Source organism: Mya arenaria, chromosome 6 (assembly GCF_026914265.1).
Source record: "Mya arenaria isolate MELC-2E11 chromosome 6, ASM2691426v1".
Lineage (NCBI taxonomy): Eukaryota > Metazoa > Mollusca > Bivalvia > Myida > Myidae > Mya > Mya arenaria.
In genome coordinates, this window is record NC_069127.1 from 69,906,877 (window position 1) to 69,921,222 (window position 14,346).

The 14,346-nt window shown below is 34.4% G+C and overlaps 1 protein-coding gene across 1 annotated transcript in view; it reads right to left on the reverse strand.

Moving 5' to 3' along the window:
- The window catches only part of LOC128236842 (receptor-type tyrosine-protein phosphatase eta-like), a 60,518-nt gene that overhangs the window by 43,454 nt on the left and 2,718 nt on the right, over positions 1 to 14,346 (reverse strand). The window contains exons 3-6 of the mRNA XM_052951966.1: positions 11,386 to 11,556; positions 9,865 to 10,035; positions 2,365 to 2,538; positions 896 to 958 (exon numbers count right to left, since the gene is read on the reverse strand). Of these exons, the coding sequence (XP_052807926.1) occupies positions 896 to 958; positions 2,365 to 2,538; positions 9,865 to 10,035; positions 11,386 to 11,556 (579 nt within the window). The remainder of the gene's footprint in view (positions 1 to 895; positions 959 to 2,364; positions 2,539 to 9,864; positions 10,036 to 11,385; positions 11,557 to 14,346) is intronic.

Here is a 14,346-nt window from a genome sequence, read left to right on the forward strand (position 1 = left end):
AATTGCCTTACTGAAAACGTGTATTATTATCACAGAAAATAAATGGTGCCAAAAGGATAACGAATCCCTTTAACGTAATCCGATATTTCTATACTATTTCTAACACAGCTAAAATGCAAAACATTTGTTTGGTACCTACTCGGTGAAATATATAACGAATTAACACTGAAACAAACAAAAATCCTCTAAAACGCATATAATGGAACGCATGTTCCATATGTACATAATCAAGGCAGACAAGTAGGCAACATCCAAAATAAAATAAGATAAAAAAAAACATTCATATTTCAAACACTGATAAAGCAGCAGTTCAAATACGTTGGACAGCAATCAAGCAATAAATCCTTTACATGTTTTGATTATCAAAATATGATGAAGTACTTTTTTTATCAAGAACAAGAGGTTTCTGTCAGACTTTTCCGTTTTGCCCAATTGTTGACAGCCAAATAAAAATAAATTACATCAGAAAATCTCTTTCCAAAACTGAAATAGTGTTTCTTGTATATAAAGGTTTGTTTTGGATAATTGTTTTGCTACATATGCATTCAGGACGTAAAACGGATGCTGTTTTGGTGTTTATCAGCCTAAAACGCGAAAAACAACATAGTACTTGTTTTTTTATAATTCCTCCAAAATCTTATTTTAAAACTGTTTTCATGAACGTCAAACTTTTATCACCTTTTCGTTGGTGGTAATTACCTTAAACTAGGAGATTCACAAAGTTAGCCTAAACAATGTTTAAACATGAGAGACGCATATAACTAGCTAAAGGAAAGCGATTCACTTGTACAAAGATAATGTATATGTCATGGGCAACCATGTTGTAAGCGTTCTGTGTGACTAAAGCGGGTAGGATAAACGTTTGAGGTACATAAGCAGCCACAAGTAAACTCACCGATAGCCGGTTCTGTTGTGCTATTCTGAGCACGTTTTGCTCGATACTCAAGCAGTATCTCATCTGCATATGCGTTATTTTAGAAGATGAAATGTTAGTATGTGAAGCATCTAAAACTACTCATTTTTAAGCTATTTATAAGACCAACGGGAATTGAATTACCATTAGAAAGGTATGGAATTTTAGTAATTAGTCTGTATTATACACAAATATCATTTAACGAGTAAAACATGCATCATAAAGAAGCAGATTTGTAGGTGGTTTACACAACAACAGTGAGCTATTATCGGCGGTCTTCATCGGGGTTACAAGTAAAATATCAAAAGATTCTTCTGATGTACAAAATACGAGTTGATAAATTCCGGTCATGTGACAACTTTTCTGAAAATAGTATGTCAACAAAGGATGTTTCTGTAAGTAGAAGAAATTCTTAAATCAAAAGTGTTCAGAGTGTTACTATTTGATTTAAAGGTACTTTACAAAGTGCAACAGGGGGTGAAAAAGACAAAAATTAAAATGTTTTAAAAGTTCAAGTTTTATTTAGTTTTGAGGAACAGTTGTTGTTGTTTTTTCAAGAGTAAAACAAACATCGTTTGCGACATCTTAAGTGGTAAAAAGAAGTAGACCAAATTATGAAAGAAGATTTGATCAGAGTTTGGATAAAAGAGCATTTCGGAAAAGTCTGTTGACAATATTAGTATGTTTTTATGTCAAAATACCCAAGCCTACCTAATCAACAATGTCTTATGGATTATTGATGATATATGTTCAAATAAGAAAGATATTCAAAAAGTAGTAAAAGGTAGTGGATAAAATTCATTTCCTAGTTAAATGCAAATATCTTTCTTAAAACAGCTGCTATCACCGCAAAGCCACAACACATTGTTGTTAGATTAGTGTTGACTATTTTGACTCAAATACATACTCATTTCCGAAAAACAGCATACGCATTTGATTGAAGATCTTTCGTAATATTTCTCAACTCCTTATAACACCTACACATGTTGCAACGGATGTATGTATTATGCTTGATAAATCTTGAAGCTCAAAAGTAAATGAAAACTGATTAAGCATTTTATGTTTTGATCCTTTAAACAACTTTTGCACCGCGTAAGGTCCTTAATGGAAGGTCCAATTATAGTAATGTTTTTGTGTACAATATCTTTATGGTTAGGAACGCTGTTGATGAAATCGGAAAGGTACATGTGTATGTCATACGGGAGCCACGTGTTAGTCTTCAGATTGAAGTAGGAATAGGTTTTCTCGGAATGTTGTGATATAAATTTATGTTAATATGAATAACATTTCATTTTTTACCCAACTGTGCGATTGATGTGACTGGTACATGGGGCATGGTTAATTAATAAAAGATAAACAGCTCACTGTTGTTGTGATAACGATCTTCCTACCATATTCTTTTAAGAAAACATTATTAAAGATATGAGATTATAATACAAAAAATCAAAAACCTTTTATGACACAACTATCATTTGTCCATTGACCTTTTTCCAGGCAATAAATGGTCCCATTTGCCGCATCGTAACCAAGATCGCACGTGGTTTTTGCTGTCGCCCCAAATTTTGTGTTGTTTAAAATGTCAAGTTTAAAAGTTCCATGTTCGAAAGTTGGCGGACTGTTACAATCTAAAACGACACCAAAGGCATTACTTTGCACGATAGTACATTGAAAATAGAATTCTTCCAATCGGATGAATATCCAAAAGCATTAAAAAATATATATATTCAAGTATTTAAAGTGACACTCCTTTTAATATTCAAAACCAATACATACACAATTGTAACAAACATAAATAAGTGATAATCCTTTAACTACTTACTAAATAATGCATTTACGGAAAATATCAATTACTGATAGCAAAATTGGAACCGTGTATTTAATGGCTGAAAAGGCAAAAATCGTATATGATTGGTGAGTGCTGAAAGATTTACTGTGATCTACTATCGCCTGATAAGTTAGAAAATACCATGTTTTCCGTTCCTTTCTTTCAATCTTTCAAAATATACCCGATATCCTTCATAAAAACCATCGTTTTCGACATTCATTGATCCTATTTGGTATGTCAAAACAATTGTATTAATTGTGATAAATCTTATTTGGGAGTAAGAGTGCATCTTTAAATCATCAACACTGTAGTCATTTTTGCATTTGAAGCCAACACAGTGTATTTGAAACATCTAGCTTGATGAGCATTTCCAAATTCTTGCAATTGATGATTTCAATCATAATTGAACAAGGATTAATGCAAATTAATAAACTATGACCGACCTTTGATCACACACGTTGGAGAGGTAGTCCAATTTCGGTTTGATTAATTTAATAGCACTTTTGGAAATATGATGAAAGTTTGGATAAACCTGTGTTTACAGATAATATTAAATCGATATACACTTCACAATTGCTCCTTAATAAATGTAATACATCCGATTTAAAAGCATCCTATTTAGATCAGAAACTCGAAGTAATGGAAGATATATTGTGTATCAATCTTTATGATAAACGTGGAGATTTTAATTTCAAAATAATTAATCACCCTTCTTTAGATAGGGATATTCCTAGAACAAAATCATATGGTGTTTTATTGCACAGTTGATAAGATTTCCTAGAATATGTACACATATTTATGCGAAAAGATACAGAAACAAGCTCAGTAGCAAAAAGTTTAAACATAAACCCGGTTAAATGGCACTTGGTAAACGCCAAAAACATAGAACATAGTATCACAAACAAGAAACATGGAAGAACAGCACAAAACTCCACAAACAGCACTGTGCATACATACTATGTATAAAGAACTATGTATGTTTACCAAGGTAGCGCCTCCGAACGGTCAGTAAAGTGTAAATTTACTTTGGGTTTAAACCAGTTTCTGTGCACAAACCTCACTCTTATCCCAACAAACCTAAATGAAGATAAAACGCAAAAGGTAAATCTTTTCCAAGTGTGCTTTCACTTGAGGAAACTTAACAATAAAACAAATAATAATAAACTTATAGGTAAACCCGTAGTACTTCAATGATAAGAGATCCCAACTCTATCTGCAGACGGAGGAATACAATTCAGAGCACCTAATGCAATTTTCTTTTCAAAGATACGATGCAGTCAATAATTAAACTATTAACATCACACACAGTCTGCCTTATCAAATAAAAGGTTTAAAACTGTGTGATCATAGAGTTTCATAATAAAAAGCTTCATTATACTAAAACTGGGAACAAATAAAGAACACATTATTAAGAAAAAAGCGACATGTATTAACTAATCTTTCCTTCCAAATGATTTAAAAATGTGAAATATTTAAGTTTATTATTATTTGTTTTGTTATTAATTTTCCTCAAGTTAATGCATACGACATGAATTGTATTTGTATAGCATTACGTTCGAAATTACGCAACGTGACGTCGCGGCGTTATGACTTAACTTCGAAGTCACTTCCGTTGTTTTGTATATATGATAGTTGAGTAAAAGGATCGAACCTGACACGGCGTGTTATTTACTTACTCAGTCTTACAAAGACATTTTGGTGCCGTGACCAGGTCATGGTATGATGACTTGCATTTGTAAAGTATTACGCGCGAACTTACGTAACGTGACGTCGCGGCGCTATGACCTAACTTCGACGTCACTTCCGTTGTTCTGTATATATGATAGTTGAGTAAAATGATCGAACCTGACACGATGTGTTTTTTACTTACTCAGTCTTACATAGACATTATTGGTGCCGTGTCAAGGCCAACATGCAGCTAACAAAGCTAATTTCAATGCGAGATGGACAAAGGAAAGTTGTCGAAAAGCCTACTTTTGATGTTGGAGGAGAAATTGTCTAATTTCGAGCGCTTCAATTTGCTGGAAATTCTAGCGGAGAAGGCGGAAACCGCCAAAGCTTTAAGTCAGAAAATCGTAAGTCATGCAGACTTTGCTGACTTGGAGACAGAGCTTGTTGAGAGTGAGGAATACTCTTTCGACCTTGAATTGAAAATGCTGACACTCCGTAGACAAACACAACATGCATCCGAGAACACAGACTTATCCAAAAGTGACGTAAACAAGAATCGCAATGCAAATGTAACAGGGTATTATATTCATGTTCATGTTAATTGATCATTGCCTGCTTGCGTTTGGATTGCGCGTACATTATTATGGAGTGTGTGTGAGAGTGGTCAGTGTGTACGTATGATAGTGGTCAAACAACTTTCAATTGGTTAATATTAGAATACATTTATGTAGGTAATCACCCGTGACATTCCCGCCACTCTATCTCTCGGGCATTGTTGTCCTGCCAGTCGTTGAAGTCGCATCTTGGAAGTTGATTCATATCTTCTTATCTTTTGCATTGTTGTAAAACAATACTTTTACACCGCTGGTATGTTAAATGTATTTATTTTGCTGCATTTAATTTCATTTGTATTTACCAGGTACAGTGTATTTATATTACTTGGTGAAAGTATTCATGTGTATTTTAATATGTTGTCTAGAATATACTTTTAGACGTTGTATTATATCTAACAGGCTTTCTGTCTTTGTGATTGAATAAAGAACATTTACGGATTGATCCCGTCGTACTTATATACCCCGGTTACACAAAGGCGATACGGATAAACGAACCGTCAGTGCCATCGGAAATGATACCACAGCTTTATCACAAATTGCCTCACCTTTCGTTGCCGAATTTGAATGGTGACATAACCGAATGGCAAACTTTCTGGGAATGCTATCAGTGCATTCGAACCACACTCTTTCTGATGTTCAAAAATTCAGCTATCTGCGATCATTGTTACATGGAAGCGCTGCCTCAAGTATTGCTGGTTTCCCATTATGATTAACGAATGCAAACAACGCAAAGGCCGGTGATCTACTGAACGACCTTTTGGCCAGACGCATAAAATCATCAGCACCTATATGCAGCCCTTGATTGAACTGCCACGGCCGGAGAATACTCTGCACACCATACAGTTTTCCGTGATAAAATGGAAACATACAACAGAGGCCTCGAGTCCTTAGACCAGTCTCAAGAATCATACGGCGACTTGTTGGTTTCCATCATCAGTGAGAAACTTCCGAACGATGTGAGACGTAATATGGCCCGTGACCATGGCGATCGACCGTGTGCGCTTCCAGAAGTGAGACGAGCCATAGGAACGGAAATCAACGAGTTACAGGAAGGAGAAATCTCATTGTTTCAGGAACATCACATGCCAACAGCATCCTTCCTCGCAGGAAATAGCAGAACAAACAGGAAGCAGACGCACAAACGAAAGGTATCGCAACAAGTTACAAGATGCCAACATTTTGTTGGACGAAGGGGCACAGAGGTAATTTATTATTGAAAAGTTGGCAACCAAACTCAAGCTGAGACAGACGGGAATTGAGACAATCCACTTAGTTTTTTTCGGTGACAGCACACGGAACGTGCGACAATGGTGACTGCGACAGTGAATCTACTTACAGATAGACATGAGAAAATCAAAATCGATGTTTTCCGGAAACACAACCATCCGCTCAGTACATGTTGAATGTCATCACATCTCCGTCGACGACTCTGGATTTGGAGCGCTTTTGGAAGCTTGAGTCCATCGGGATCACACTGAAAAGAGACGATACTTCGGGATCCGTTTCCCTGAAGACTTACACGGAATCTAACAAATAATACTATGAGGGTCGCTACATCGCCAAGCTTCCATGGAAAGATGACCATCTGCCTAGCCTTAATGTCTGCCTAAAATCGACACCATCGGAACTGAACGTCTTAGCCGGTATTCTTACGTTTCCGGTTAAATAAATATGCGATGATATCAGACAATGCTGCTACATATATTGGAGCACCGAATTACCTACGTAAACTCAAGCAATCAAATACAGCACAGGAAGAGCTCAACAACATAGGAACATAATGATACTTTATCGTAAAACGTGCCCCGTGGTACGAAGGAAAGTGGGAGCACCTGATTGGGATGACAAAAACTGCCGCCAAGAAGATACTCGGACGATTTGATGTGGACTTCGAGACGTTATCCACTATCATCACAGAAGTGGAGACCGTTATCAATGACCGTCCACTAACGTACGTCACTTCCGGAGAGGTCGAGATGGAGCCGTTGACGCCTTCGCACTTGCTGTATGGAAGACGACTAACAAAGTTGCCTTATTCCGAAGACATTGAAATTCCGGAACCCCGTGAAAGTAACTTTGAAAACATCACGAGGTGAGCGAGGACCAAGAAAAGGTTAATTGATAATGTCCGCGTACGATGGAAGACTGAATTTTTTACCGCTTTAAGGGAGCAACATCGTGTTTCCGGCAAAAACAAGCAGACGATCAATGTTGGCGACGTTGTACAGGTCCATAACGAGACTATGAGGTCCTCGTGGAAACTAGCAGTTGTGGAGGAGACCTTTACTTGAGACTATGGGTTGGTTTTTGCAGCGCGGATTCGGACATAAAATGGACACTCACTACCGGCCTTATCGTAATGCTGTAACCACTAGAAGTGCTGTGTGACAACGACAGTGAAAAAGACTAATTTATTTCATGCATATCGGTGAAAGAATGAAATATATTGGTGAATGATAACTTGATCATTTCACTCTGGCTCGAGTGAAATGAAAACATTTGATCATTCCACACTGTACAGACAACTCCGGACTATGTTTTCATCTTTTATAAAATTTGCTTCCCTTGACTTTGAAAAATACATGTTTGTAACAAGTACATGTTTGTTGTCGTTTGTAGTGCAGTAATAAAAACATTGACCGAATGGTATAGAATTGTCAAAATCAAATTATGCAATAGTTTTAATAAAACAAACATTTTTGTGATTGATTATATGTATTAAAAAAGAACAAACTTACCAATTTATGTATGAACTATTTCATGGACCATACTGTTAAAATTAACCCGCATGGTAAGTATCGGTTGAATAATTGTTTGGCCACATGTGCTAGTAATGGAGTTGATATATCATTTCTTCCTACAAACTCTTACCGCGTACATGTATGCACAAGCATTTTGAATATGAACAATTTCCAGTTTACCTTCATCAGTGCAACAATTCATTTTTCTTTTTAAAAATAATGCTCAGGAAATGCTTGTCCAAAGGCTGAACGATAAAGGAGTCCAGCCTTGTCAAATAGCTCAGATCATCGGTCATAAAAACCTGAACAATTAAAGCAGATTGAAATATGAAACTTATCGCTGTCTCAACAACAAAACATCCTTCGACTGCACTGAGCATGAATTCATCCCGAGAAAATACCGTAAGAGTCTGAGAGCGACAGTGAATATATATACACTACGAAAAACACTAAAGACAGACTTCCGTTGCTTTTACGAATTAACACTTTTATAAGTCCATCTTTGTTAATATAAATATGTTGAAGTTGTTTTTGAATGTACAAAAATGTCACATTTTCTACTCGATACATGTTTTTCTTAAATACTTGTTTTGTGCCTTAATAAATGTTAAAAATGATAGGTTTCGTTGGAAGTATGGTTTTATCTAAAATAATTTCAGTGTGGAACTTTTTTAGTGGACGGACTGCTCGCGCGAAAAGGATGAACTTTGACAAAGCGATTCTGCCGCAGTTACTTCCCTTCGCAAAGAGGTCACAGAAATTTACTCTAGCGGGGAAATATACTGAAAAAAAACGCGATATATGCATGAAATAAAAAGTAAGTTTGTTGAATTCAGTGTAAAATCGAATTTTAATTCACTCGTGTTTACCGGAAAATAATTTTTTCACTCGTCGCTACGCCACTCGTGAAAATATTTTTTCTATGACCACTCGTGAAATAAAATTAGATCTTACACTGAATTCAACAAATATCCTCTATATCATTCGCCGCCCCGGAGTGTCATGAATTGTATTTGTATAGTATTACGCGCGAACTTACGTTAAGTGACGTCGCGGCGTTATGACTAAACGTCGACGTCACTTCCGTTGTTTTGTATATATGATAATTAAGTAAAGGGATCGAACCTGACACGATGTGTTATCAACTTACTCAGTCTTACGAAGACAGCATACTTTGATAAGATATATCTTTTAAGTATTTTCTTTATTTAGAATTGTTGTGATAAGAGTGAGGTTTGTGCACGTAAACTGGTTTAAACCCCCGGTATATTTTACTGACCGTTCCAAGGCGGTACCTATTAATCCTTGATAAACATACCCAGTTTTATATATATATAATTTTATATAGTATGTTTGCACTGTGCTTTTTGTGGAGTTTTGTGCTGTTCTTCCATGTTTCTTGTATGTGATTGATTTTGTGTTATATGTCTTTGGCATTTTCCCAGTGCTACTAAACCGAGTTTATATTTAACTTTAAACTGTTTGCTACGGAGCTGGTTTCTTGCGTTTTTCAAGTATTGCTTGGCATGTGATAGCAAAATACTGTCTCAGTCGAATCAAATTCCGTGTTGATGTTACCAATAACAGAGCCATGTAAAATTGTGGGTTTATTGCAAACTGTGATAAAATAAATTATTTATACCCGGATGACGTTTACACGGTTATGCGATCCGTAGATTTATCATGATTCAGAAGAGTATATTCTGCCAGTTTCATTTGATCAAACTGCTGTATTATTCAGTTATTTAATGCCGTTATTAAGGTCACATTAGCTTGAGTAAACGAACGACCGTTTTAAAAACTTAATCGACTTAGGCTCATTATAATTCAAGTATATATTTGATTTAGTATATCGTTCACAAACGCTTGAAGCAAATAGCGTAGCTAATATCAAACTGTTTTATTATAGTTTACACAATTATTGGAGAAAACATTTAAATCCAAATGCTCAATTAAGGCAACCTCCAAATGCAGAAATTAGTAAAAGTATAAACGGCAAAATTGAATTTAAATTTTAAGCTTGAATAGCATTGCCAATTTCTTCCAACGGATGTTCAATCTTAATTGAACAATAATGAATAAAAATTAACTAAGACCGACCTTTGATCACGCACGTTGGAAGCGTAGTCCAAGTTGTGTTTGCTTGGCAGGTGATCGTTCCATCACCACTTAAGTCATACCCAGTGTGGCATGAAACTTTCTTTATCGAATTAAATTCCGTGTTGGCGTTATCAGAAACAAAGCCATGTAAAATTGTGGGTTTGCTGCAAACTGTAATAAAATAAATTATTTTATCCGGTTGGCATTTAGACGAGTATGCGATCCTTAGATTTATCATGAATCAGAAAGGTATCTTCTGATTTTGTTTGTTGCCATTTTTTCATCGAACTGCTGTTTTATTCAGTTAGTTGATGCCGTGATTTGTGTCACATTGGCTTGAGTAAACGACCGACCTTTTTAGAAACTAAATCGACGTAGGCTCATTTTAACTCCAGTAGATATTGTGTTAACTATAATGTGCACAATCATTATAGCGAATATACAGTGAGAATTAAGCGAAGTTTAGAGCATAGCCTTTCAATGTAGATTACGGAAAGAAACATGTCTTTTTTTAATTTAACGTCGTAGTCCTAACTAATTGTTTTTATTACAGTTTACAACATTATTGAAGATAAACTTTAAATCCAAATGGTCAATTAATTCAACTTTCCGATGTACAAAAAAAATAAATGTATATATGGCAAATTTTAATTTTTAGCTTGATGAGTATTGCCAATTTCTTGTAATGGATGTTTTCAATCTTAATTTTAAAATGATGAATACAAAAAATGAACTAAGGCCGACCTCTGATCACACACGTTGGAAGCATAGTCCAAGTTTTGTTTGCTTGGCAGGTGATTGTTCCATCACCGCTTAAGGTATACCCAGTGTTGCAAAAAAACTCTCACAGTCGAATTAAATTCCGTTGTGGCGTTACCAGGAACAGAGCCATGTAAAATTGTGGGTTTGCTGCAAACTGTTATAAAATAAATTACTTTTACAAAGTTGGCATTTAGACGATTATGCAACCGTAAGATGAATCATGAATCTAAAACGTATTTTCTGATTTTTTGTTTCATGTTACATTTGATCGAACTTGTCAGCTGTATTATTCAGTTAGTTAATGCCATGATTTGGGTCAACTTGGCTTCAGTAAACAAACGACCATTTTAGAATCTTAATCGACACAGGCTCATTATAATTCCAGTAAATAATGTGTGAATTATATTGTGCACAATCGTTTTAAGCAAATATACAGTGAGGATTAGGCGTAGTTCAGATATAACATGTGTAGCATAGCATTTCAATGTATATTACGAAAAGAAAGATGTCTTCTTTCTGAATTTAACGTCATAGTCCTTACAAACTGTTTTTATAATAGTTAACACCATTATTGGAGATATCATTAAGCTCGCAATGGTCAATTAAGGCAACATTCAAATGCAGAAAATAACAAATGTATATACGGTAAAATTAAATTTGAATTTTAAACTTGATTAACATTGAACATTTTTAGAATTAATAAGTTAAATCTTAATTCAACTATGATGAATACAGAGAAATTAATAAACTAAGACCGACCTTTGATCACACACGTTGGAGGCGTAGTCCAAGTTTTGTTTGCTTGGCAGGTGATAGTTCCATCACCGCTTAAGTCATACCCAGTGTTGCATGAAACTGTCTCGGTCGAATTCAATTCTGTGTTGGCGTTACCAGAAACAAAGCCATGAGAAATTGTGGGTTTGCTGCAAACTGTAATAAAATAAATTACTTTTACAAGGTTGGCATTTAGACGTTTATGCAACCATAAGATGAATCATGAATATAAAACGTATTTTCTGATTTTATTTTATGCCAATTTCATTTGATCGAACTGCTGAATTATTCAATTAGTTAATGCACTGATTTGGGTCAAATTGGCTTGAGTAAACGAACGACCGTTTTAGAATTTTAATCGACATAGGCTCATTATAATTCCAGTAAATAATGTGTGAACTATATCGTGCACAATCGTTTTAAGCAAATATATAGTGAGGGTTAAGCATAGTTCAAATATGACATGCGTAGCATAGCCTTTCAATGTATATTACGGAAAGAAACATGTCTTCTTTCTGAATTTTACGTCGTAGTCCTAACAAACGGTTTCATTACGGTACAGTTTTCACCAACATTAGTATATACAAATTTATTTTAGCTCGATTGTGACGATAGCTAAGCTTAAAGAATCACTCTCGAGTCCGTTTCCTGAGCAGAAAACCAGTCCTGTTTCCTTTTCGAGAGTCCATATGAAAGTACCCCTGCTGGCGATCGAACACACAACCTCTTTGGTGTCTTCATATATCATTATTGAAGATAACATTTAAATCCAAGAATAAGAATAATTCTTATTACAAAACTATTTATTTTCATGATTTAACGTTACCTATTTAAAATTAACGAAATATATGAGACATTAAAAATACAGTATATCTTTCAAAAGTAGCCAGATGCTGTATATTTTAAATACAAATTGTTATTATCAGTATAGGTAATGACATTCCATAATTGGCTGACATTTGAATCCATTTTATATTACGCAAACACAGCAGCAAGTTCGATTATTGTTATAGCAATACTTAAATTTGCATTTTCTTCACAATAACTGCATGTTTTTTATGAACAGTTTGGACGTTAACAATAAATTAAACAAAACACGAAACTATTACAGATATCGTCTGTTTGTGGTAACATGCCGCGTTTAACATGAAAATTAATATGCTTATTATAAAAAACGTTTATTCTTATTTTATATCATGCCATTTATATGCTATTTTCCCTTCATATGATGGCTTCGGAGTTTATGAAATTGCTGATATAAAGTGTAGTGTTTGATAGTATCAACCTATTTTATGAAAAGTTTAAAAATTTGAGTTTCAAAAACAAACATTAATTGTATATATAAATTTCTAAGGTGTTGCCCTTTTTATCCCGGGACCTGGCCTCCGATAAAACAGTTATAATATTAACAATTCAAACGAATACTTTTCGAACAATAACGAGGGTATCGTTAAATGAAATCTCGTACCAATATTACAATTATTTAAATATGTCTGAATAAATGATTATACCGTATTTTTGGTAAGAAACTGAGTTTAAAAATATTCTCGTCTATGGATCTATACATTTCTTACTTTAGTAAAACCTTATCATTACCTGCCAAAACCAATCACTCCTTTTTCCCCTCCGAAAACCATTGTTCCATTTGTTCCTATTTTTCTTGATTTTACTCCTTTTTCAGTATATTATTATCCTCTAATTGTTAATGGCAATCATTTCCAGTAACTATTATGTCATTACATAAGAGAAAAATAAAGTAAAAGGTTAATATGAAGTATTATCAATAGTTCTTTATTTTATATTAATGTTTGTTGCGAACACATACTGACATACATATATTATGCTATTTTGGTATTGCAAAATGAGTTTTTTACAAACTTTAGGAGAGAGCAAACGCTTTAGGAACGAACATTTTGGTAACGGGAGAGTTTCATGAACATGATATGCATGTCAACTTAATTGCATAAATAAAAACCAGGTTATGTTAAACTATTGTTCAAGCAATAGCGAGTCATCAAATAATTGTGACCAGTATTCATTTAATTAAGAGCAAATATTGCAACTAATCTAAATGTCTTTATTGAACGGCTATATTTGTTCGGAAGTATCATCCTTCCTCCTTAAATTAATATCGTAATATTTCATATGGCATTTGGATTCGATACATTTGGTGGATTCATACAGTTCATACACCTATACTAGTTTCTAAAACAAAAAGGAAAAAAATATTTGATAAAAAGGTTAAAGCCAATGGCAGAATATGCTGAACTTATGGTACCATCGCCATAATTAGTTCCATAAACGTTTAAGAACAATCAAAATAATTTCTTTCGAAATAAACGCAGTAAATAACTTACTCGGTGGACATTAACTAATTCACCATTTCAAACATAACATAATCCATGTACTTGTGGCAATTTTTGAAACGTTAACGTTAAAACAATAGATACGTCAATCATCATTAACAGGAAATAAACGAGGATCCGCTTTCAAGTAAACCTACTGGAAAAACTAATTTCTTCATGCATTAAAAACGGATAGGTCTATGAAATTACTTGATTGTCGAAATGTTTTTCATTAATAAGATCGTTTCATCACAAGGACGTTGTTGTTAAATATGAGTTTACTCCTATTGGGAACTGTGGTGAACAATGAACCTACCGTCATTTGAAATGCATTAATAAATTAAAAAAAAAAAGATTTATTTTAATACTGGCAAGTCGTTTTTAAATTCACCGAATTTAAACGCTGCTTGCGCTTGATGGTTTGTTGAGAAAGTTCTTGAGAAAATAAATGTGCATGAAAGATTGAAGTTAACTAAATTGCGGATGTCATCAGACGTCATGCGGGCCACAGTTATAAGTGCCTTTATAGTTCTGATAATTGTTACAAATCCTTGGACACAAACAGAGGATACATCATCTTACTCCCTACCTTAAAGTTCTA